The sequence below is a fragment of the Labrus mixtus genome, chromosome 6, assembly GCF_963584025.1.
Source record: "Labrus mixtus chromosome 6, fLabMix1.1, whole genome shotgun sequence".
Classification (NCBI taxonomy): domain Eukaryota; kingdom Metazoa; phylum Chordata; class Actinopteri; order Labriformes; family Labridae; genus Labrus; species Labrus mixtus.
The window spans coordinates 10,914,076-10,941,702 of NC_083617.1; the positions used below are offsets into that span (position 1 = coordinate 10,914,076).

General features: G+C 39.6%; 1 protein-coding gene across 1 annotated transcript; it reads right to left on the minus strand.

The window, feature by feature from the left end:
- Nucleotides 1-193: 193 nt before the first annotated feature.
- Nucleotides 194-26,661, minus strand: LOC132975420 (receptor-type tyrosine-protein phosphatase epsilon-like). Its single transcript, XM_061039949.1, has 21 exons — nt 26,408-26,661; nt 18,302-18,537; nt 12,212-12,283; nt 11,274-11,370; nt 10,707-10,780; nt 10,127-10,263; nt 9,866-9,956; nt 9,617-9,693; nt 9,497-9,533; nt 9,296-9,393; nt 8,572-8,691; nt 7,382-7,545; nt 5,627-5,762; nt 5,277-5,426; nt 4,742-4,835; nt 4,296-4,372; nt 4,023-4,157; nt 3,666-3,791; nt 3,360-3,511; nt 2,209-2,344; nt 194-2,080 (listed from the first exon to the last, which is right to left on the minus strand). Exons 3-21 carry the CDS (start codon nt 12,276-12,278, stop codon nt 2,006-2,008), a joined length of 2,043 nt encoding a protein of 680 aa, XP_060895932.1. The 5' UTR covers nt 12,279-12,283; nt 18,302-18,537; nt 26,408-26,661; the 3' UTR covers nt 194-2,005.
- Nucleotides 26,662-27,627: the final 966 nt, after the last annotated feature.

Below are 27,627 nucleotides of genomic sequence, written 5' to 3' on the forward strand. Positions count from 1 at the left end.
TGACACATTAACTGACTAATGGGACACAAAATACAACTAATGGAGCCGGCTAAGTGCTCACATATGCTGACATCACCGTGAGGGTTCAAGCTGCATGAAATATATATATCCAAAACGTCTTTGTGTTTGTGTTTTCACAGATGCATTGGATGCGTCTGTGTGGCTACGGACAAAACAGACAACATTAGAGATAAAATGTGACATTTCTCTCCATCTATAATTTATTGGAATCAGCTTTTAGCAAACAAACAGCAGTTCAGATCTGTACACATTGAAAAGGCAGAAACATCATTGAAACAAGATGCTTGTGCATTTACATCAGCTGCAAAGGCCTCAAAGTCAGCACCCCCAATTCTTCTTCGTTCAGCATGACAACACATTAAAATGGAGTCAACAATGCATGAAACTTTGTGTAATCAATGAGCACAAGAGTTGATGTACAATAAAGGAATCAATCAATCAGCGTGTTATGTATAAACCAATTGTTATGACTTGGTAATAATAGAAGTACAAACAGAGTAGAAAGTTCTTCACCCAAACTCGAGTCTTGCTGATCTAAAAAGAAGTATGCAGAAGCCTTGCAAAAATATATGCTTTGATTTCGCAGCAATGTTGAATTTCCTTGTTTAAATATGAAACTAAGACTATCACAGCCAAAATATGCCCGTATGCTTTTACATGCATATTTTATATTTTGGCTGAGCACTGGTTCTTGATATCAAATAACGATTCCAAACATTTTCATCTGAGTTTCTCAGGATGAACAAGGTCCAACTGCAACACTTTCATTCAACTCTTTCATTAAAACAATAACATGTGCATTTCTGCCTTTTTCCTCACCAATCACTTTTACACACTTACACTTATTTAAACTCAAATTGTTGTACATCTGTTAACCCTATATTATTGGAAAGGGTGTTTGTACAAACATGTTCCATACAGGAAAAACAATATCCTTAAAAAAATGTGTATATTATATTAAATTCAACATAAACATCTGGCTTTTCTGTATTAAAATTGTGTCACTTGGTGACCAGTTTGTCAAGATTAGAAGAGTCTTTCTAATCAATATGGCACTACGTTATGCAAACATGCAAGTGTAAAGTTAGCGTGTATAAAAATGGTATTTATTTAAAGCATGGTGTGAAGCTGGGCTGCTTAACATGTGTAAGAACAATACATTTGGGTTCCTGTGGTACTACATCATTCTCTGCCTGTTCCAATGTGGGCTAATTGCATTTTGCAGCGTCAGGCGCCAATCTCCTCAGTAATATTGCCACAGGCAACAGAAGAAAAGTTGTTGAAGTTGAATGAAATTGCAACAGGCAGCAGCTGTTAAGTTATTCACAGACAGAAGGGAAGTCATTTGCAGCGTATTGCAGAATGAAATGTATCTTGAGTTCTATGATTTTTTGTTTGAGCCACAAGTAGATCATACATATTATCAACACGTGTCGGACTACACATTAATCATTTAACCTACTTATAAAACACACAATATATTCTCCTCATAGCAATCAAACATGTTGAGTGGGCAGCATAAATACAAGACCAAAACCAAAGGCATTGTGGTCGGGGACTAATTCAAGCAAAAATAAAAGTCAATGCAATCTACTGTACAACATGGAAGTGATGGTAAGCAACATGTATTACATTATATACATGATATAGATAAAGCTAGAATAAAGATTTTTAAATATTTTATTATCCCCCATAATGCTCTACATTGGCAACATGAAACTCTATTATTATTTTTTTACATGATCAAAAACCCGACAAAGCCATAATGTCTATATTTTACAGTGGGATACTCAAAGATCACACATTCCTGATAGAGACAGACTCTCCTGGAGCACAGATGTTTTCCCTTATATTACAGTATGTTACAACATTTTTTTAAGATCTGCAATCATGTGCAAAATGTAAAAAGAGCTTGCTTTAGAAAATAACATTCAGACAAAAAATGCATAAGTTCATTTGACACAAGTAAACAGAGCGGTCTGTGTTATTTAAAATTGGCGTAGTCTGAGAAGATGTCGACAAAATCCTGTACCACTCTGTAGCAGAAGTCGTATTGCTCCTGGAAGGAAAACAAAAGAAAAAGAGTGAGAGTGTATAAGTGTGCAGGGATGGTTTCCAAACAACACTAACGGGAATAAGCCGACAGTTTGTGCACAGCAGCTTTGATATGATCTCCTTTCCACCTACCACAGTCTGAACCATGTGTGGTCTCTGCATGCGTAAACTCTTGACTGTCTGAAAAACGTCCAGGAGGCCTTCAGCTTTCACCCTCTCCAGAATGTTACTGAGGGCGATAAAGGTGCCGGTCCGACCTGCACCAGCACTGAAACACGGGAAACAAAAAACACAATTTCCATCAGCAAGCACATCACATAATGCACACACTGGAAGGCCTTCGGAAATCGTGATTTTTTTTTTTGCAGAACTGGAAGAGCTACAGACAATTTGGAAATGCAGCTGGGAAGCAGAAAATTTGATCATTTTCAGCACTTCTTTGGAAAAATGCTGCCATGAAACTCTTGTAATGAGTTGCAAAGCAGCACATCCTTTCTTTCCATTTAAGTGAAAGAAGTTTGCAAGAGAAAAGGTGACCTTTGTGTAATAGTGCTAATAATCATCCCCACTTAAAGAGAGGCTAATCCAAACGCTAACACTAATCAGTTTGGAAGCTCAGTGTTTGACTGAGTCAATGTTTACAATGATGGTGGGATGGAGAGAGAGAGAGGAAGAGACGGGGAGCGAGAGCGAGAGTGATGTGCGATTCGGAGAAGTGTAGAGAGACGTTTGGGATTGCAGCGGGTTAGCCCCATTTCCCATGGGCAGAGAAAAAGCTTTAAAAAGCCCTTCTTAGACAAGTGGTGATGAAGGAATAGAAGAGAGTGATGACACCATTTCCTGTCGTTAGCTCATCTTATCAGATTAATCATAGTGGGAGTCAGAGGAGATTTCACTTTGAGAGGTTTTAATTGACTGTGAATCAGTGGATTGGATCAATCCCACAGGGCCATGCTGCTTTAGAATCACTTCACCTGAAGCTAGGTTCTGATCAAAGCTTTCACAGCTAAGTCTTTATAAGGGATCACATAAGTGGTTTAGGCAGAGAACACCGGGTCTACTGAGGCAAAATGTAAAATTTATTGTAACAGACATAAGAAAAAATGAAATTCCTTCCAATATCACTCGCAGAGATTTTGGTGATCAGGTAGGCAAAGCAGAGTGAAAGTGAAAGAAGGCGTGCTAAAAGCAAGGCTGGACCAAAGAAGGATGTTTTCATTGTTCATATTTTTCATCTGAAGATGTGAATAACGTGACACATTTGATAAACTGTTGTTCCTCACCTGCAGTGAACAATTATGGGACGGTTTCCAGATTGCTGCTGCTGCCTCTGCACAGCGGCAATAATGTCAATCATCCCTCTTCCCTCGACTGGGATTCCGATCTCAGGCCATCCGTGGAAGTGGAAGTGTCGGACGTGTTGAGACTTCTTTTCCTGGTGAGATGGAGAGCTTACTCTTGTTATTTTCAGGCAGATAATAACTGTAAATTAAATTCCTCTTAAATAATGAATTGTTTAAAAATCTTGCAGGAAAAAAATGCATATGCATTTGACTGCTTTTTAATTGTTGAAATAAAGTGTTACGCACTGGTCTGTAGGTGAGCACCATGTCTTTCAGAGTGAAGGTTTCACACTGTGAATTTCCAGTCAACTCCACACTATAGTCTCCAAAGGTAACACTGCCCTCTGATGGCCAATACTGGAAACACTTCTCCTGTTGGGGGACGTCAGATGGAAATGCCATTAGGCTTCATTTGACTGATTTATTGCCCTTTTGTGTTGTTTTATTTTCAAGGTGCACCACAAAAACAACATTAAACTATGAAATACACACACAGCCTGTCAGGAAATATAAGACAATAAAATAGCGACATGAAAAGGAATTTTCTTTTTGAGTGCAACTCTACTTTCCAGCCTGTACTTTTGCAAGAGCAGCATACTGTACCTGCTCCCTCTCTTTGAGCTCGGTGAGCATAACGATTGAATGACACCTCCACTCCCACACCATCCTCCAGAAGTCCTCCACTGAGTGAGACAGGGGGCCCTGGGTTGCGATAAAATAGTCCTTCTGCCTGTAGCCCTGGAGGGCAGATCATCCGGTAAACAACACTTGAGAGTGCGGCAAACATAATATTTTGCATTGTTTGTAAAGGAAACAATGAGCTTTATATATACTTTTATGGGAAATCTATACAGGGGTTCAGGAGGGAGTGCTTACATCAATAAAGGAGGCATTGATGTAGTCGGTGAACTCCTGTCCTCTTTTCACTGAGAGTATTACTCGGTTGAAATCATCTGCGAAAGAAAAAAGGGAAATGAAACTTTCCGCAAGTGATTCCTAATAAAATAAAAGTTTGAAGAGGTTGATGGAAAGAAAAACAGCTAAGTAAAACTTTAGCTGTGTTATTAAGACCAAACACGCCAGAGCCTATATCAGCTTTCATCGTAAAATAGTTGAACTCTTTTTTTCCCCCCTGCTCTAGAGCCGTAACTTTAAGCCAAGATACAAGCCTGATTTGAAATGTCATTGATCACACAGATACACGGACTGATTAGCGAGATATCTGTGTACGGCATCTTTAAAACCACACCGAGTGTGTGACTTTGATGTTACTAGGATGTGATGTATTATGAAACTGTTCAGGGTATACGAGCGGTCCTTACATGGAATGATCTGAAGCACACGGTTCTTCTTCATGTTGGCAGGAAGGTTGCCGGTTCTCATGTTCTCCTTCATTATGCGCACGTTGGTCAGCTTCTGATGCGGGGGGAAACACAAGTGGATTGTTTGATCAGAAAGTTTGTTTTTTATCAGGACAGAGCAGTACAAGGCTTTTAAGCAGGTTTACTTTTTTTTGAGCGATTGATTCAAAGACAGACGACCTTTAGAAATGCAAAAAGGAAAATGCATGAAGTAGAGAAGAATCCAGTTTCTATTTGCTTTTCAGGAACTCAAGGACTTTTTGCAGTAAAAAATAAGAAATTTTCAGCTAGCTACAAAAAAAAAAATTCTGTGCAGCAGATGGTTCTGCTTTATAACGTTTTAGTTGATCCAAAGCATTGTTATTTATGTTACTACTGCCAGGAGTGGCACCCTGGGCAAATTCTTCCATGAAAACACACCCGTGCAGGGTGCAGGGTGATGGGGACGATTCATTACACACTGAAAATGTTCAAGAGCGAGCTTCTTTCTTCCTACCCTGAACTCCTCCTCCAGGCCCAGCCTGTCGTGGGGAGCCCTGGTGTTGTGAAGCCTCTGCAGATGGCCCTCCAGAGAGCACACATCTAGCTCCGTGTCTCCATACAGATAGTACTCCAACAGAGCCTGGTAGATGAAGGAGTACTGCATCTAAGAAGGAAGACACAGACGGAAAAAATGTAAAAAAAAAAAAAAAAAAAAAAAAAAAAGTTTGCCAAACTATTTCCTCGCATTTTTTGCATCACAGACAAGGTTGTTTTTACATGTCCTAGCTTGTTTATGCCCCGACCAGAGCAGCCAGTGAAGCTGTCAGTCCAAAGAACATCAGGTCAGAGAGGGTCAACACTTACATCTGTCTGGATGAGTTGACAACGCTGCTCTCGTATTCTGCTCACAAAGCCGAAGACATCCAACCTCTGTTCCATGTGCATCATGTCGATCATGCTGTCAATGACAATGAACGTCCCAGTCCTCCCAACCCCGGCACTGTGGAAACACAAACAACATGACACAAGGTCTTCTCAGTGACAAAAACCAGGTGTGGCTACAAAACCAAATAAAAACTCTTAGGGGGAAAAATCAAAGTAGAAGACAAACATTTTTGCTTTTACTTAAAATACAAAAAACAGACGTGATTTTAGGATTTCAAAAATGTTTTTTTTTTCTGACATATTTCTATACTGTCTCTGTGTTCTTAACTTAGACGTCACTGGCGGACAGCCCCCAAGCATGTGTAAAAGTGCTCAAGCTCACTCCTAATAGATTTACAGGGGTCATTTCAGCGGACGGCACCTCAGGGAGCACAGAGCAGAGATTCCACAGCGGGGTGTTGAAGCCTCTTCAATGGGCCCCACTCAAGAACAACAGTCCCTCTCCCCGAGCACCTGTTGCTGCAGTCGCTACAATCGGCTACAGATTTCTTTGCTGATGCCTTACAGTGATTTACTGGACAAACACATGCACATGCCACATTTTACTGTATTTAACATCATAAAGAGACTGACATTTTAAGTGTTATCAAATAAAATGATATCTAAACTTTCATTGTAACCTCTTCTGCTGAAACTCAGGATTTACATTTCAGGCACATGGACACCAATCCCTCTGATACTTTTAGGATATGTCTACGAATGTATATGTACATACTGTTTACTATATTTGAAGTTTGAAAAATATCCTGCTCCTTGGAATCATTATGATTTAAAGAAACTGTACCTTGGTGTAATGAGAGAGGATGGGGTGAATAGGGAAAGCGTGCTTTCTGTGTTAAATACATAATTCATGGCTAGTAAAAAATTAAAGCAAGGACACAGAGAAATAACACAAAACTGAAAGGAAGGACGGATACAGCTAAATAAATCTGTGTAATGGAAAGGAGGATTTCTTTGGATAAATGAAAGCAGTAACTTTTCCATAATTGGAGAAATTGAATACATATAAAGCAGTGCACTGAAAAATCACCACTTGGTTGTGAGTATTTGCAGTGCACCGTTATATATATATATATAGATATATATATATCTATATATATATGTATATGTATATGTAATTTCTCCAATTATGGAAACGTTTCTGCTTTTCATTTAACTAAAAAATCCTCTAGATTTTGTCACAGTATGTAATTACGCTTATTTGTAGCGTTTGCAGTATAGAAGAGGACGCTGGGACAACCATGTGTTTTAACACTTTTTCATACTGATATGCCCAAATACATTTTTTCTTTTTTACAAGCGTGGATGTCCTGAGCACAGCACTGTCTGTCCTTATATCCTGGTGCAGGTGACGGCAGGAAACATCATCTTGTCAGCAAATGAGAAGATTCCCCACACATCTTTCTTTTATGTTTGCTCTTTTTATCTCCCTCTCAATAGAGATTTTTTTTAAATGAAATTAAATGTACAGAAAGGAAGAAACGTGAAATCATTTCTATGTTTGAAAAGGTCTGAAGAATATTTCATTTTCCATCTATTTTATTTCAGTTTTTCTCAGAAGTGTTTTCTTATCCTGAACAATGACTTACAATCACCTCTTACTATTTTGGTATGTCTTTTCTCAGATGCTCTCTCCTGGCTTCGATCATGCTGTACTTTTTTTTTGTTTTTTACCTGCAGTGCACAACAATGGGTCCAGCGTAGGATGGATTGACAGCCTTGACCTTCTTGAGGAATTTCAGCATGCCGATGGGTGAGAACGGCACCCCGAAGTCTGGCCAGCCGGTGAAGTGGAGCTGGGTGACCAGACGGGGAGCCCGGGGACCATCGCTGCCCTGCTGTGGAACACAGACACAGATCATATTCTCTCTACATACACATATTAATCAGCTGATGTTTGGTCTGTATTTTTGTAAAGTACAGTTGAGTAAAAAGTGTAACCTTCAGGAAGAGAAACCACAAATTAACAGAACAATTTGTACCAAAATGTGTGACAGAATATCATTATTAAACATGTGTACTGGTTTTCCTCTGTCACACTCTCACATCTCATGAATGCTCTCTCAGGAGATCATCATTTCACTCTCTTGAACACTCGGTTGCTCTGCGTTCAGAGAGCTGAATGCGAAAGCAGCCGGTCTGTCTGCTCGTGCTGCAGAGCTTCAGCTCACTCGTAGTTTTCACACAGTCAGAGAGGATATCTGCACTGCTCTGGCTTCAAATGGAGAGGGAACAAAGTGAATTTTGCAATCTGAAGGCTTTGCAGTACACTGAGATAGAAGTCGGCAGTCAAAGACGCAGAGGAAAAAAGAAACACGGGTACTCGACGTGTGAGAACCTCTTAAGATGAGCACATTCTAAAACAGTGTTTACCGTACATTAAATACACCCACAAAATATCACGCTGTGATTATTGCACACATCCTTTAATGTTCTTTAATGTGTTTTCGTATTGTTGTTTTTATTTATGATATTTTCTATCATCTCACAGTTAACTTAAACAGTCCCATTCTCCCCTGGGAAACATTACTTTTATACACAAGCTCAATGCAGCTTTTTATTCTTGTGCATTTTTAATAAGAATCATGCTGTTATGATTATATTGTTTTAATAGCAATAAAGAACTATATTAAGAACAATTATGAAAAAGAATGTTAATACTGTGTGTGTATAAGTCTACATAAAAGCATATTGTATCTCGTTTCCATTTAACTTAATTATAAATAATGTGCATGATGAAAGTCAGGCCTTGTGTTTAGCACAATGAAACACACAAATAGTTTTAAAATGCATCCTGTATTGAGCCTTTATTATTATTTAATCATTTAATGTTCTGATGTGTAGAGCTGCATTTTTTCACTTACATATTGAACGCAAAATTTTCTAACGGTGTAGTCCACCAGAACAGTGAAATCCTCCATGGCCACCCTGACATTCCCGTACATCCAGCAGCCTTTCTCCGGCCAGTACTGAAAACATTTGTCCTGGAGAGAGATTCAAACAGAAAAGTGATGACTTGTCATGAAATATGAGCCAGATTTAAAAAATAAATTAATAAATGAATCATCCTTGTATCGTGTAAAAGAAATGAATGTAGAACCCGTATCTATTGTGTGTATGGTGTGCGTACGTGTAGGAATGCCTATTTGACGCGTGTATTTCACAATCTAATTCAAAGGCAATCACAGAGACTTTGTTCGACTCGCTGTCAGTCAATAAGATGTTCACAGTGACGTTTCAACTCATTAACGAGATTCTCAGACTAATTATCAAGAAGCCTCTCAGGATCTTATCAACAATTATTCTGTCATTGATCCCCAATGCTTCCATTCTGCCCTATCAAACCTGCTGTTGAGCTCTCAATTGATCATCCCTTTGAGGCTAAATTTAATGCAATGCTAACTAATCTGCTGGGTGACACTTTGTATAGATTCTCAGTTGGGTAAAGGGGGTCAAATAAATTATGCCCATGACTTTGGGTCATGAGAATACAAAAGGGTTTCACTAATGGCGCATTAGAGCTGTATAGATTGGAGAAAAGTTCACCCCTGTTGCTAATTAGAAAGAATAGGGTGCAGAGAGACGAACCTCCTTCCTTTCTTTTAGATTCGTCAGCATTACTATAGTCGCTATTTTCTGTTCCCAGACCATCCGCCAGAAGTCGGCCACTGTCTCAAGCTTTGGGCCTGGAGGAAACATTTAAGGAAAGTGTTAAAAAAATGCAGAAAAAAAGCATCTTAACCTCTCCTGATAAAGTGACTCAAAAATACTTAACCGAGCTATATTTACCTTGAGCTGCAATGAATTTACCCTTCTCTTTAAAACCCTGTGTGGGACAAACAGCATCAATGAAACTCTGCATTTACCTTAAACATCATCTTTAAAAGCATAAATCCAATTAAGACTCACATCTATGTAAGATGCATTGATGTAGTCTGAACACAGGTGTCCATCAAGATGATTTAACACCACTCTCGTATGATCATCTGTGGAAAAGAAAAGACAAAAGTCACCGTTTGTAAATTAACTATAGGCTCTTTTGATCCATTTCAGCTTTCACCTTTCTTTTAAATTTAAGAAATCAATAAAACTGCAGCGTTCCTACGTGGAAAAATGACATTGCAAGGTTTCTGCTGCAGAATAAAGGTCCTCACTCACATGGTAAAATGTTTGGGTATCTGTTTTTCTCTCTGTTGTGCTCTCTGCTCGCCTCCTCAAAGGACCCGTGGTGGTAGTAACAGGGCAGCGACTATAAAGAAAGAAGCCAATCCTCATGAGATAAAAAAAAAAGCTACAGGTACAAAGCCTACAAACACAACATTTTATTGCTGGGTTTTTTTTGTACTTGTTGTCTGCTTGCAGGACAAAGATGTTAGTCAGATATACAGCAGAATCCACAACACACATTCTCATGCTTACATTGAACTCCTCTCTGAAGAGCTTGCCATCGTCTGCCGAGCGTATCCGGTACTCCTCCTCCAGAGAGTCCAGAGGGATGGGGAAGTACCTCTTGGATGGCGAGGGAGATCTAGGGAGGAGGACCACTGTCTGCTCTCCTGTGTTTGAAGGGAATATATGGTGGTCAGACTGCTAACGTTTCCCCATAGAGAACATTACAAGCTCTCATAGCACCTGCAAAAACAGGCCTCATGGCCATTAAGATTTCCTACTTCTGTGGGTACATGACAAAAATGATTTCTTGAGTCGTAAACAGTGGGGCTGCTGCTGCTGCATGAAACTGTCTCAACTCAGAATTTTGCCGTTTCCCTTTATTTATTTATTTTCTACTTGAAGTGAAGGTTTATATGGCTCCCTATGTGCTTGAAAAAGCTAAGGACCTTCCAAAACCTTTTCCAGCTACCTCGGACTTCAAAATGTGAAACTTTCCCAGTCCATAAAGACCGTAAATCTGCAATTAAACTAAAAAAGACATAAAAAATTAAAGGCTGCTTTATATTTTCATGCACTGGTGGTATTATTGAGTCCAGCACAACGGTACCTTGTTCCTCCAAGAAGCCATTTGGAAGCTTTTTATCGACCGAGGTAACCAGAGCTTTCCTGTGGTTTTTGAACCTACAGTAAAAAGAGAGAGAGAGAGAGAAGAAGAGAAAGGAAAATGGTCAGAAAGGGAAAAGGGCAGAAATCTGTGTTAAAAAGGGGGGGTTGGCATGAGCCGACCCTGATCTCTATTGTAGAGCCTGTTAAGCACATAAAGTAGACAAACAACAAATACCAAAACCAATATCAACCATCTGAGCGAGACAAAGCTGTTCCTCCTCATGTTGTCTTTAGGCAGAGGACATCTGAGCCGGCCGGTCAGTGAATGAGAGTCTGTGGCCTGACCTGACCTGCAGTCTTACGCGAAGGTGCAGCTGTTTACCCATAAGCCTGTGCTCACCGCCCATTTCCAAACCACCCCCACCCTGATGCCCTGACCTGACAACACATTCACTCTCACACTCACATCCATGGTAAACGGTACAGAGAGAGGAAAGAAAGGAGAGATGGACTCAAATACAGGCTAACAGATTAATTAGTGAACCTGTAATGTCATGTGTTTGTTTACCTCAGACAGTAGACGGTCAACAGGACAACGATGATAAGCAGCAGGGATATGATCAATGTCGAGGGCAACACGTGCGCACCCTGATGGGTGGGGTGCTCTGGATAGAAAACACAGAGATCATGTTTTTAAAATTCCGACATAGATTGTGACAAAATCCCATTTAGAAGAAAAGTTTAAAATTGGAGAAGAAAGCACACTGATTTTTTTTCTTGCCATCTGTTCATTAAATAAGGAAGATGCACTTAGCTGGTGAGCTTAGCTTAACAAAAGATTAGAAACAGGAGGAAGGAGCTACATGTGTAGCTTGAATCTGGACGTTAAAAAAAATTGACATCCAATCTAAAGCTCAGAGCTCAAAACACTTCATATCTTTATTTATTTAATTATTTTTAGTTATTTAGTTATTTTTTTACAAAAACCAAGAGAAAGGGGTTGTCAAGATAATAGCTTTCAAGGTTCTGATAAGCAATTCTTTTTTACATTAGACAGAATCAGGCTGGCTACCTGTTCTTTCTTTTTTTCAAAGCTAACCATCTCTTCCAGGCTTTAACATTATCCAATGGCAGCTCAGACCTTGGAATAAATGTGTTAATCTTACACTATACAAGACAGCAATATGTACGCTTTTCAAAATGTTACACTGTTCCTTTTAAGAAAGACTATATGACTTTCATAGTGCCTCAGTTGGAGAAAAGGCCAGAGTGTGACGGTAATAATCATAAAGTTTATTGCTTTTTTTGTTATTGTTTTGCTACCAGGGATAATATTGGCAATTTATCCTTAAAATTGCAGGTCATACAAAACAAATAGTGATTAACGGATTGCATTTAATTAAATTACTTTACATCAACACACTCAACTTTTTTTCTTTGTCAAAAATGTTGTTCTTTGAAAACTTTCTTAAAGTGACCCTGTCTCTGTTTTAAGTAATTACTTACCTGCAGTCTGGTTGTCATGAGATGAATTATTCACAGCAATAGAGATCCCAACCAGAAATAACACCATTGTCACTGCAGATGGATGAAAAAAAAAAAAAAAAAAAAACTGGTCAGAAAAACAGATTTAACACTGTGATATCGCACACTTCCACTAGAGGGCGCCAAATGAATATGAGACATTTGAAGCGTGTTGAAGCATACAGAGAGCAGAGAGGAGAGCTCAGCTTTGATGAGCCTTGAGAGGCATGTCTGTCTCTCCGCCGAGCAGTAACAGTCCTTATGGGAAATCTGCTTGCACTCTTGTCCTGTCAGGCTGACTTAAAAGAGCAGCAGCATATCAAATAACCTGATATTCAGACATCAAACGAGAGAGGAGGCTCTAACCCACAGGTGACAGTAACCACATCCCCTGTGGACATTTGGCAGTGGAGTTTAGCTCGTTTTATTATTTGTTAGAAGCCATCTCAGTTTGCTGTGTTGTCTTTGATGTGAAGCCTGCATGCTTACAATTGGGCAGGCACACTTTCTGACATTTTTCTTGTGTATAATCCAATTGACCAAATACAAAAAGTGGCAAATTTCTTCTGACACTAAGCTAAGGGTAGCTAAATTGCAGTTTTAATGGGTTTCAGGTTGTTAGTCCTATATACCCATGAGGTTTTTTTAATCATGTCACTGCTATCACATTGACCAGAAACTGAAAACAACAACAGAGAAAGATAATATGAGGAGACATCAAGCCATATTTCAAGATAAATAACATGTTTGATAGCTCACTAGCTTCCCTTGGACAAAAGCTAATGTTCACATACAACCACTCCCTAGCTAACTTGACCACTAGCTAGGAACGTATGACTTTCCTAACATGTGGTGTAACATTACCAAAATGTTAGCATTCAATCCCTTCCAGGCTAACGCCATTAGCTAGAATCATATGCCTTTGGGGGAAACATGTAACAACAGGTAATGTTAGCATTTGCTGCATCCTCTCAAATACTAGCAAGGAAGTGGCTGAATGCTAATGTTAGCTTGTATCAATTGGTCGCTGATGGGTTGTACGTTGTTTTAACTTGAGGTAAACCTTGTGTCCCTTCAGATTTTCAAAGGAAATGTCTATTTAGAGGCTTGTCAATCCAAAAAGAGTAAGAAGGATTTGTCTGACTTACTACATTTTAGCATGGAAAACAGTAGTACGACATAATGGCATTGCCAACCTAGGAAAGATCTCAGAGAAAAATGGCGGCTGTGTAAATATGGTTAAAAGCCATAAACATTTGTTTTTCTGCAACTGAAAAGAAAAAGTTAAATTGTTAATCAGGTTTAGAGTGTTGTTAGAAAATTAGCATATGTATATAGGTTATACTGTTGGCTTTCTGAACAAGGCCAGATGGTGTTTGTTTTTCTACTGCAGTTTCTCCCTTTTCTCCCTCTGTCACTCTGTCTCTCTTTCCCTCCCTCTGCAGTGAACCATCATATTATTCTAAACCACATTCTCACTCTTCCCTCTCACTTTAATGCTGGCAGCTATTAGTGATTTATTTGGGGCAGAGCTCCTAGAGTGTCTTTCCAAAAAAAAAGGGGGAATGATAAGTCAACCCCCTCAAATAAAGCAGAATTAAATAGATTCTGACACATTATCCTTGTGTCCTATTATCTCCTAAATTTAGCTTACAATTTCTCCAAAATCACATCTATCTCCTCTTTCCTCCACGTCCTCCAAATAAAAGGGTAAGAAATCACAGAATAAATTGGGCAAATGGGGCAAGTCTGCCTAAATGGCTCTGATGGAATAAATGAAAGAAGCAGAAATGAGTGTCCTAATTTATCCTCTGTATCGACTCCCCTTCTCGTTATAGAGGCCACAAGACAGGATGGAATAATTCATTGTGTCAATTTAGATCTTCTACAAATGGGTCATCTAGGGGCCTAATTTGTGATCTTTGAGAGAATTCCTTGCACATAACACTAGGGGGGGTTTATATCTCCCAAAGCCTTTGTAGAATGGAGCATAAAATAATAATGCACTAACAATGTGAATGTCAAAACAAAATGAATGTAAAAACTTACAAAGAACAACAAATTAGGGGCTCTGTGTTTCGCACATTATACAGCCTCTCTCTGTAGAAATACAACACCCAGGATGCTGACATTATTAAATGTTCACAGTCCAAATTCATGATGCTATTTTTCATGCTTGTTATCATCAGAGAAACAAATCAAATGCCTCTTACATGTTGATGTCTCAGAATTCTGTGTGCAAAGTACACACAACACAAAGACACACTGTCTTTTCTCACATCACATGTATGAATGCCTGCACATACGTCCCACTGCCAAAGGCTATGTGTTGCATATGTGCCACACTCCGTTGAAGGAGCCAATTCTCTTCCCAGTGTTAACAAGCTGACAGTGTCGGCACCTGTTCCCAATCTACCCCTCTGCGCAAGTCACATTCACTCACACAGAGCCATCCTACAGCTCTATGCTGCAAGGCATGCTGGGTGTACGGGTCACAGCACAGAGCCACTGCATATCTGTCATCTCCTGGCAGCTACAGTATATTCACAGCATATAGCCAGGAGATGACAGAATAGAAGAGAAATGAAAAAATATGTCAATGCTCTGTCAGTGTAAGTACTTTTATTGAATGGAAAATTATTACTGAGGTCTAGATTGCATTTGTTCCTTTACAGCTGAGAAGAAGAGAAGGGAAATGATTGCTTATTATAGTCTATCTGTTGATTCAGTTTGTATTGCAGTGTGGCTCTCTGACCAACAGAGGGACTTCAAGCAAGCAATAGTAAGCATCTTAAGACATGGAGAAGTCAAAACTCTACTGCAACCATTACTCGTGTAACTACAGAGAAGTTTATTCATGGGTTGAAGGCACTCACTGTAAGTCCCTTTAAGAAAAGCAAGTCCTTTGATAAAATCTGCAAAGTCATGGTGACTCTGATAGGACAGGACTTGAACTTTGACTCTAACTTTCTTTGTTTGAAGTTTATTTGGGACATATGAAAAAAAAAAGAGAGAAAAAAGGAGGGGAAAAAAATATGTACAAACAATGAACGACATCATACAAAAGAAGCTCTCAAATATTGCAACTTACACGTCTGAAAAGGAGAGGGTATAAACTTAAAATTTAAACTTGAACTTAAACTTTCTGTGATTAACTTAAACAATTCTACATTTCTAGATTTATGGAAATTGTTAAGACTGATTATGATTAATATCCTCACAACTGTACTTTGTTTTAGGTTTTCATTGAATTTGACATGGTCAGAGAGGTATAAATGTAACTACATCATCAAGTTGTCTCTCACTCTTTTTGTCTGGCCTATTAACATTCAGACAACCAGAAACCAAATAAACTCTTATAATACTTTATGAGTCAATTTGAATAATGCAATCATTTAATGATATGTAATAAAATCACAACAATTGGTAAATTGATTTGAGCTTGTAAGGCGCTTTTCTAAACTTTTGACAACTCAAAGCGCTTTTACACCGCAGGTCACACCTACCTATTTACGCACATTCACACACCAGAGGCTGCTATGTAAAGACCATCAGAAGTAACTAATCCCATTCATACACATTCATACGCCGCTGACAAAGCAGCACGAGCAATTTAGGGTTAAGTGTCTTCTTCTTAGGTGTCATGTGGCTGCAGGAGCTGGGGATCAAAACCCTGACCTTCCCGTTGAGAGATAAACGTCTCTACCCACTGAGCCACAGCCGCCCCAATTCAACACCATCGAATGAATAAGAAACGTTCGCTGTAATATTACTAGGGCCATATTAAAAGGTAGAAAAATTAGAAGCCTTTTTAGTAAAACTAAGTGCAGAGCCTGGATCACATTGGATTGTACACATGTACCTAATGAGGTGGCAGTGGGTGTATATTAGTAGTTGAATTAGCTTATTACAGCATCAGACCCAATGAAAGTCAATCCAGTGTAAAAACCCATTTTTAACAAGGAAAACTCTTTGGTATAATAAACCTGCCATACCAACCAGTGTTTGCTTCCATATTTCCAGATCCCTGCTTTTCTGTCTGATAAATGAAACAGTGGAATCAACCTCCTGCACCTGCTTGACATAATTGTTACCAGAGAATTACATTATTCTGCTTCACTTAATATGGGAGAGTGGGAGCAAACCATACCATCCATGCATGATGCAAAGCTAAGTTCAGAACGCATCACATGTTGTTTGACCCTCGAGGGTAATGTTAATACTTTGTGCACAAACAAATGCATAATTAAACACTGATCAACTCTGCTTTTGTGTCTGTGAGTCGAGATAGAATTGAGCATGTTTACATGATTGTGCATTGCATGTAAGCCTACTACATGCTTAAAAACCCTGAGTAAAAGAAAACGGTGATATAAACTGCATGTCTCTGAAAAACCGTAGACTCACAGCAGCATAAAATGAATCTGTTCTGCTTCAGTTAAACATCTCCCTCACCTTCGCTCTCACATGAAAACCTGAGAGGAAGACTCAGAGAAATAGAAACACCCACCACAGAAATGTCTCTTTTTCTCTTGCCAGCGCCGCAGCCTCTTCACTCATCTTTATCATTAATTTATACCAAACTGTGCACGGGAAGCGGATGTTTTATCCCTTTCCAACCAGACACAAAAATCTGGACTAATCCAGGTGAGAGAAGTTTCTTTTTGAGCCGAATGAAAAAATCCTGACAGGTTGAAAATCACAGATGTGACCTGCAGGGAGATTTCTCTGTGCCAAAACCAAAAAAGAAGCAGCTGAATTTAAGACCCAAAAATACACAGAAACTGTTTGTGCAAAAATGTGTTCAGAGTTACTTGAGGCATTATACTATCACCTATTAGCGCTACGTAAAGATCTCTTATAAATCATTCACTGTATGCACTATTAAGAGATTAATACATGATGGTATGCAGGCTTGTAAAGACACATACATATGATGCAAGCTTCTCCTACCATCCCTTTTAAGCTTGACAACAAGGTATCTACACTTCCATCTTTTCATTTTCATTGACAAGGTTCAGTTGCACGCCTCACCATGTTTTATCAGTTACACTCTGCAGAAGGCATTCCAAGATTCAATGCCTATTTCTCTATGTTTTTTTTGATTGGAACAGTGGGAGCCATATTGCTTCATGATTGCTAATTTCTAAACACGCATGAGACATGATAACTACAGATAAATCGTGGACGCCTTTTGTACTGTCGACTGGTAACTGGCTTTATAACAAAGGTAAAGAATGTTCTGGTTTATAGAGGTTTCTCAAACAACAACAACATATATCAAATAGATAGCTGTTTCCAATCATGTCTCAGTTTCTTCCCAGATCAATACCGCCTCAAAGACAGATCCACATTTTGGAGCTTGGCACAGAATGGATGGCATGCGTTGTAGACAGAAAGATAAAGAAACCTCTCCTTTGAGAGAGAGAGAGACGAAACAAAGGCGGAGAAGATAAAAAGAAAAAAAAAAAAAAAAAAGAACAGAAAAACCAGAAACAGCCACCACTTCTATTTCTCAAGTGCCAGGGAGAAAAAAAAAAAAGGATGGAACGAGAGTACAAACACATGTCAGTAAAGTGTGGCAGCAGAGAGGAGAGGAGAGATGAGAGAGGAGATGAGATGAGAAACGAGGAGAGAGGAGGAGAGGAGCTGCAGGAGATAAATGTCTAGATTCTGGGTTCAGAGATAACAGCCATAATGGTAGACATCCTCGGCACACGGGGGAAGTAAAAAAAGATGGAGCTGTACAGTCTGTGGTAAGTCTCTGCTGTTTGTTGTATTTCACATATGAGGGAGGCTTTTCAACAAATACCTTTTACAAAAACACGGGTTTTAAACATCTCCTCCTACACATGGAATGCTCCTATTTTTATCTCACCTTCTAAGTCCTTTTTACATGTAAATCACTGTTCTCTGCATAGCTAAGGTCAGACAAATGCATCTATATAATCAGTTTAGTGACATCTAGAAAGGAAACACTGTTAATATTTAATGATTTCCTTTGAATTGATTGAGTTTTAATTGATTCCCTGAAAGAGAATTGACCGCCAGAGGGGTTGATAAAAGACTTACACTTCCAAGCAAAGCCGGTGTGATCTGGTATCCGTTGACCTGTCAGGCCATAGCAGCCACGTGGACCCACTTCCTGTCTCTGAGTGACTTATTTGGGGGGTTTTTTCCACCCTCAGCGCTTCTCCTACTCACATCCTCTCTCTGTTATCGATAACCATACTGGATGCAGAGGTGGCAAAGGTTGACGGTGCCAGAGAGCTTTGGGCTGGAATCAAGTCAGAGGGGAAGGCGGAAACCTAAAAAATAAAGCCATAGTTAGTTGAAACAAATCAAAAGCTTTTGTACACATTACATGATTAAACCGTAACAGATCAGCAGATTCTCTGCGACGCAGTGCTCACTCAAATACACCCTCGAAATGCATGAATACACAAAAGAGAGGAGTAATGAGGGGGAGTTTGCATCTGTGCACAATATGTCTGAGGGAATGACTCCTGCATTTAATTAACTGTTAAGAGTGTGTGCTGACATGGAAAGACTGTTTCAGTGCATGCCACATGTTTGCATACTGTTTTAATGCTCGTCTGCAGAGGGGAAAAAAACGACTCATTCGTTTCATCTTACAGGACTCACTGCTGCAGGATAAAAAACATTATCAAGCTATTTATTTGCAGTCATCCAAAACTAATTCCATACCAATCAGTATCTGAATCAGTCTTCTCACACTTGAGAAGTTTGCATACTTGTTTCCAACATCATGACTGTAAGAATCACTTTCAAATGTAATGGAAGTAATCAGGAGAAGGCTGTTTAACAAACAGCATTGCTTAATTAAACACAGCCTCATATATATCTGAGAGAATGACTGAGACTAATTCTTCAATATTCACACAGAGACTTAATTGTGATGTTTTTCTTTTTCCTTGTCTTAGTCTGAAAAAAAGAAAGCATGCCTCCTCTGCCCCCTCACGCCTACTCTCAGAGTCCCCCTGCCCACAGGTGTGACACACAAAGCCATATTGTAAACTCTTGGCTGCTGTGACGCAGCCGAGCAGAGAGCAGAGAAGAAGAGGTGCGTTAGTCACCATGACCCAGCTGGACGAGCCCACTCAGTCTGAGGAGAATGAATGAACAAGGTATGGAAAACACCTCTCCTTCCCCTGCCGCGCTGCTGTACGAGCTCATGCTCAACTTTTCCAAATGATGCAAAGTCTCTGGCATCTGAACATAAACATGTTTGCCATTAAAAGCACACCCTATAACCCCCAGAACTGTAAGCCTGTTTGAAAGGCTCTTAAGAAGTGCAGCTTTAGAATGCAGTGTAGTGTTGCACCTGCAGAGGGGGACTTTTGGGAAACATTTTTTCTTTTCATTTTGGAATAAAGGACAGTGGAAAAAAGAGCACGCGCCAGACATGATGGCCAATCTTTAATATGTGGATGTGTTACTGTTGTTAAACTGCTGCTTTGTGACGGTAAACAAATCATGATTTTAGCCGACACAAAATAATTAACTTAGTTTATGTCTCCTAAAAGGCTTCATGGATCCTTATTAATGTTTCCATATGCTTCATTTAGTACATATTTCAAGATATGTGGTATTTTATTAGCTTTTATTAAAATCCAGTTGTCTTTCATACACATACCAAGTCACAGTTGAGCTTTCTAATCCCTCAATGACATACATTTTTATGTTTTACTAAAATTAGAAAAATATGTATTTACCGCTACAGTAAACAAATTCAAAATATGTTCAATTTAGCATAAAAGCTACATACAATTCTGTAGTGTGATTTAAGGCCTTAAATTAGATACATTTATTCTTAAGGAAATGTAATTTCTTAATTTTGATCTACCTACTAATGAGGAGTTTCAAATCTTGACATAATATTTAAGACAGTTTACTGCTCCATATATCTCCTGTCATTAATATCACATTATTTTTTTATAGTTATATTTTTAGGGGATTTTTGCCTTTATTAGATAGGACAGCCGAAGAGAAACAGGAAATGTTGGGGAATAGAGAGTAGGGGATGACATGCAGCACAGGGCCGAGGCCGGAATCGAACTCACAGCCGCTGCGATAACGATCACAGCCTCAATGCATGGAGCGCGCGACATAACCACTAGGCTATCAGCGCCCCATCAGCATTATGTTTTTTTTTTTACCATCATTGCATCTGTTATACTTTATTTAGCACAAGAAATCAATACAGCAGCAGCAGCAGACATGTCCTGCTGTAGTATAGGTTAAGTACTGAAGACAGCAGTTCCACCACCTACTCTAATGTAACTCTTTCACAGAACGTCTGCGAGGTTAACACCCATGTATTTCAAACTCCACACCCATGAGAGAAGATGACCAAAAAGATGTAATTTCTGTAATTTTCTCAGGCAGGGCTCCCGCTGAACCACAGACAATCAATATACAACTGCTTCCACTGGCTGTGTGCTGTAATGCTCAGTAACATGATGTGTAGAGTTATGAAGTCTTCCTTTAAGGTAGTATAGGAAGTATATTTTTCTATTTAAACAGAATTATAATAAAAACTCACTCTGCTATACTCTATATATGTGGAACTGATGAATGAATAGACGACACGAAGAAGGTCAAGAAAAAAAACATATAATGGGAAAAAAAGACAGTTACTACACAGGTCATGTGACTTTGACCTTCGGCTGGCTAAACGTTAATCTTGTTACTGGATGTGTCAATCAAAGATGAATCACTGGAGGAAATGTTCCTGAGCGGATGTGAGCACATTTCTCACTGCTCATTGTTATTAAGTAGGTTTGAGAAAACATTGGTAACCAAGCAGAGAGATAAAGATGTTAATCATAGATAGAAAGGTAATGTGCAACACTGAGGAAATGACACCCTCTATGAGCGAAAGGTGTGTTCCATTTGATCCAACATGGCTGCTACGTGCATTAACAGTAAAGTTTAAGCTGTAACTATTGTGATTCTTTTTGCATAATTAAATAAATCCCAACGAAATAATCGTTTAAGTTCCATCAGTACACATGTTGTCATGTTATTTCCGCATGCAAACTATCATGCAGAGTGTTGTTATCGTCAGGTACGAGCTGGCAAAACATATGCACTCCTGGAGTCGTCCATGTTGCTTGTTCGCCTCGCAACTGGAACGCGGTTAACTCTGGTGGTACGTCATCCCCTACAAGATCAGAGTTCTGAGATAAATGGAACTGCAGCTTTTTGCAACTGCAACATACTATAATAGTTCTAAATCCAATATATGATGCAAATAAGTTATTATTCTTGTTTAGTTTTATTTTCCCCCCCTCCAACCCTGTTTTCACTTTCCTACTTATTATTTTAGATGTTTCCCCTGTTTCTTATCGATCTTTCATACCTAAATACAAACCTGACTTCCAGCATGCGCCTGATTTTTACTGAAGAGTTGAAGTATTAAACTAAAGCAGAATGAAACTCCGTCTGGTAAAGGGGATAGAAGGGGGAAGAAGGAATGGGTTTTGAATACAAGTTGTGTTCTTTGTACAGTACGCAGAGTTTACTGTAGGTTTTGTAAATGTATATATTTGTATGAAGTATCAATGTAAATATTCTTTAGGGGAAAAGAAGCATTCTCTCTCAAACTACTTTCAATTTGTCTCTAAGGTTTAAAGGATAAAACGTATAAAATATTCATACAGATCAATTTGCATTCATAATGTAGTGTATTAATTTAACTCTTTGGAGGTATTTAATGTGACCATCTTCATACACTCAGTCCTGCACATTGAGCCCACAGAAGATGGAAACATCCTCATGACATGCGATTACTGAAGGCACAAGCGCTTCCTTCCTGCGCCGCTCCGTCCATTGACAAAGAGCAGAATCATGCAGGCCATTAAAGATTGATGGGAGTGCAGTCATCACCCAGCGCTCTGTGCTTCACTCATTAATTCATAAGACAACAGACAACACTGATTACTGTAGCTAAGCATTGCTATGAGATAACGTGAAATCCTTTGATGAGAATTTAAAAAATATTTTTCAAATATTTGCACGAATTGGTGCGACATGCATACTCCTCATATCCAATGAATTCAATGAAGCTGAAGCTAGCTATTCACGCTATTCACATGCCAACTTCCTGCTGCATGAATCCAATATTGATGGGACTCTTAACCAAAGAAGCACAAGGTTTCCTGAGATGACAAATGTGCTGTTTCATATGAAATGGAGTGAACTACTGGCACAGATGCATGCAGGACAACCTACATTCATGATGCTTTATTTGGTGAGCAAACTGGGACTGAATTATGTAAGTCAGGTTGGAAAATCTGGTTTCACACAGGCTCAGGCGTGTCTTGATTCTATTTGATCTGTGATGGTTCATGCAGAGAAATTATCTGGAAAACAAGACTAAAAGGTTAAACAATGGTGTCTTCTGCTAAATCAATGAAGAGGAATTTCACTTTAAGACTTCATAGAGGCTATAACTCTGTACTCACGAGTCCTGAACCCACACTGACTGGTCTACTGAGCGTGTCAGAACCTTCACGCCGTGAAATAAGTGGTCATCGCCGAGGGAAATAGCCGAGGAATATTATTTTAACGCCTTCATATCAGGAGATGAGCAGAGTAATCTCCAGCCTCAAGTTTGAGGACTCTGGAAATGACACTTCTGGGCCACAGTAAAGGTGAAACCAGGGACAAGAGATAATAATCAAGGCAATTACAGCTTCAGCACTCATTCTACTGCACAAGGGGGAAGGAAGTGTGTTTCTCTCACTGGAGTCCAGCGAGAATGAGATCAAACTGCAGCAAACAGTGCTAGATCATCTCTATCTTAAACCTCACATACTTAAATATGTGACTTTTACACAGTTGAAGATGCTCAGATACGAATACTAGAACTAGAAATAGCTTCTGATGCATCCTAAATCAATATCAGGGAGTATATTAGTCTATGTGTTGATCTCATGCTATCATTTGTAAGCCCAGAATAAATCTTCTCCTTTGCTGATCCCAAATGTTTATATATTCCTGGATTTATTTATTTATTTTTATTGTCATAAAAAATTTATTTGAAACTCAAACTAGAAAAAAGGGCTTCATGGCATTCTCTGTATGCATCTTTTTTTTAAATATTTGACAAGATGTTTAACCCTAGCTAGCCAATTACCAAGTAGCAATGAATATCAGATCCAGGGAGGGTTGATGGGAAAAAATGGACATGTAAAAATTAAGATCTGCTTTATCTTCTCTGTATCGTTGGGGTACTTCGTTTTGGACAATATGCATGTCTAGGTACTAGGGCTGGGACCTTTGGGTGTCTCACGATTCGATTCAATTCCGATTCTTGGGGGTAATGATTCAATTCAGAATCAATTTTTGATTCAAAACGATTCTAGATTCATTAATCCATGGATTCAAAGTCAATATATGAATTAGCACATAATTCTAAATCTACTCCAGTCATCTGTGAGACTGACTGAATTTCTTGTTGCTCTATTTGGCATTCTACTGAGATAAATAGCTAGCCTTAGCACTTATCAGGGAGTGACTGATTAGCAAACCTCTACCAGGTACCAGAGTTGGTGCTGGAAAGGAAGAAATAATATCAGAACATATCAAAACGTGTTAGTGGCGAAGGATTGAACAGTCTTGTTGCTTCAGTCTGACCTGTTTGTGAATGCTTCTTTCTGTCGTTCAGTGTTAGTGTTTACTCACACAGCTCCTTGAGTTTAGATGCTGCAGCCCTCATACAAAATGAACACTCTGTTATCTTCCCTTACCCCCCCCGAGAACTCAAGAACTTCTTCTCCTCCGAGCAAGTTACACCGCAAGTCATGGTTTACTTATGAAACACCGACCTAGCAAGCTGACATGGCAAGAAAGAAGCTGAGCTTCAAACACACATGATGTGTTAATATAATCAATATAACTGAAAGCTAGCCTCCAGTCAAAATGTGCAAAAGTGACTCTTCAAACTTGGCTGTGATGGTGCTGTGGACATATCTGGAGGCTGTAACAAGAGTTAAACATCCATGATAGCCTAGCTGTATCTCCCATGCCCCATGTACGGAGGCTTTAGTCATCATCGCAGCGGCCGTAGGTTCAAATCCAAACTCGGCCCTTTGCTGCATGTCTCCCCCCCGTTCTTTCATCCCAACATTCCCTGTCTCTCTTCAGCTGCAAAAAAGGTCAAAAAATAACTTTACAAAAAGGGTTAAACATCCCCGACCAGGCTGGCCTACATCCAGTATAACGACAAATACAGTAATGTCCATCCTACCTGCTCTGTTATAATCAACACTGCAGGGACAGTCAGAGTGTTTTTAAATCAAGAACCACTGCAGCAGAAAGGACAACAAACAACTCACGAAGAAGGCAGCAGTGACAAAAGTCTGACAATAAAGATCAGCGAATCAGGAAAGGGTAATTATCCAGTCACCTAATGAAAAATGTGTCAAGCTTTAGTTAGCCCACATGTTATTGTACGTGCCAGCCACGATGTAATGGAGTAATCAAGATGATATTTAAATCAGTGAGGATTAAAGAATTGCTTTCCAACACTGTATAAAATGTAATTCTCTGGGTTTAACACAAAGCATTAACTCTCGGAAACAACTTAATCTGTTTAAAAAATCTCTAAACAACATAGTTTTACAGTCACAAACTGGATGTGACTTTGCAAAGCTGACACTAAACTGGTTCAAAACAAAACTCTGTGATGGAAAAATTAAAGATACTACATAGGATCTATTTAGTTTTCACTTTTAAAGCAGTCACACTGAAAAAGATCTCCTCACCTGATGACGCCAAGGAAGCACTGAATTAAGTTTTATGACCGTCACCTGATAGCACATCTATGGCAACCTCAGAATTATCCCCCGAGCAGATGGATAACATTTGAACCAAGGGAAGTGGCCCACGTTGACTCAACAGTGACTCATGTTTTTCTACCCGGGCTGTAGTTGTATCAATGTCCAGCATTCATGTTGTCAGGGTTAATGCGGGGCAGCATGCTAACCTATAAGCTACAGCGGTATGAAACAGGCCAGTGTGGATGGGCGTCACTCTCACCTGGAGTCATCATCAGGAAATTAGACTTTGCATTAGCATGGGTCTAACTATAGCTCGTGTATTCCCCAGGAGAACGAGATGTGGGTTACGTGGCCAAACATCCAGCTCACAGATGTGGAGTCTGAGGTAATTCTATAATTAACATCAGATTTTATTAGGCCATTTAATCAGAATAGAGCTGAAGGTGAAGTTATTGTGAATGAGGTTATGTCGGCATTTATAATTCATGTATGAACACATGGCTTTTTCCACCACTTTCCCATATACTGAAGCAATTACAGCAAAGCCTTATGTCACTCTCACATTATTATTAGAGTCTGTAATGATCAGTTAAAGAGGTTTGCTATCAGTGCCTATTCAAAATGGTACACACACTCTATGAATGCAAATGATGTAGGAACTGCTGTGTATTTTGCATCTATGTCTAGAGTATTTTGAGAGCTAAAAATCTGTTTGAATGAAAGTTGCTTGAAGAATGACTGTCACGTTATTACTCTTCACAAAACAACCTTCATCGCTGCAAGCCTGTGCAACATCCAGTGTTTAGCATGCAGCTCACAGGCCTGTCTACATGAATACTACATGGAGCCTACTCGCCCCCACGCGTGTTCTGTCTAGACCAGAGAGGATGCTGCATACCCAACATGCCCCTTCCTGTTATCATCTGATCGGGGTTTAAACCTAAAAATGTATCTGATCACTGTTAGAGTCCGTTTATAAAGCGTTATTTGGGTACAGCTAGAAGGATCCCATAGCATCCTAGTGGTCGCAGGGCGTATGGATTTGCTCCACTAACCCATATTTACTGTATGTGGCCCGTGTTGGTCTGTGCTCAAGAATGGCTGCATAGACGAAGCAGACACATCTTTGCATTCGTTTCCCCCTCCCTGGAGATTTGTCGTGGCATTTTCTGCTTTAAGCGAAACGCAGCAGTTCTTCTAATTATAAGCGAATTAAGAGGAGTACTGCGCATCAAAAGCACACAGCATGCAGGGAGTGGGATTCAAAATGAGGTAGGCAGACATCAGCAGCTGTTTACGCGTAAATACACAGATGGGTAAGTAGCCCGGCTGGTTTTTTTTCTCTGCTGTTGTTTTCCCCGCATCTTACCGTGCTACTTTGCGGTGACCTCGCCTCACACGGCGCAGCGGCTGGTGATGTCGATATCTGTCTTTCCTGCTCGGATCCACCTCCTTCCTCTTGTTATGTCCTTTGGAGAATAACACAAAAACAACACGGAGCTCTCGGATAATGCGCTCAGATTCCCCTGACGATCGTGGACTTCCCGGCAGATCTCTCTGAGGATGCCTGCCCGCCTGCGTGCATGCACGAGCTGAGCGGATCGTGTTATGGCAGCCGAAGTGGAGAGTGGAGACCCCCCCCCCTCCTCCCCCGGGCGCAGAGCAGTGTATCAGGTGGACACTCAGCATCCTTCACATTCCTGCATCACTGGACGGTAAAAGGGCATAACAGTGCGTAAAGAGGCTCAGTTTGTTCCTGTTTTTTTTTTCTTTGTTAGTTTTCACGGTTGACATTTACGTATGTGACGTTTGTCCAATAGCCTACATACATAAAAAAGGCTTTACGCTTTGACATTCCCCTAGTGGTCCTCTGGGGGTTTCAAATGACGACTTAACATTGACCTTATGAAAACTTTCGTTTTTTTTGTTTGTTTTGTTTTTACGTCAAATCTGTTTTAAACGTGCATGTTAGATGCCATTTTTTTGTCAGACAGACATGGTTTTCCTATTTTAGTGTTTTCCAATAAACCTCAGGAGCTACGGTGGAAATGTAATTCCCAGAAGGTCAGTCCCATAGACAACCTTTACGGTGCAATAATAATAATAATAATAATAATAATATTAATAATGAAGAAGAAGAAGAAGAAGATGGAGAGGAAGGAGAAGAACAAGAACAAGAACTTACTAAACGTTTCACTTTTTGCCATTATTTGAAGTAGAGCCATCTGCTGGCAATGATGAGCCTGTCATGCTGCCCTCATGTGCTCCCAAAAAAAAGTGGTAAATTGGATTATCAAACCGTAAAATGAGGTTATCCCTCATATGTAGGCATTGTCATGGAAATATTAAATCGAGAGTTCAGGGAACATTTTAAGAAAGTTATATTAGGGGCATTATGTGTAAGTTTATTTTATTTTTTTGTATATATACAGACTTTATAGGCCTTTCTTATTCTACTGCTTCATGACAGCTTTAGTGCCCAACAGTGTTATACTTGTGCACAACGAGTGGCATTTCAACGAGGGACTCATGAGTCAGAAATATGAGCTTCAAGGCAAACAGGAGGGCGGTTCTGTTAAAGGGCAGCTG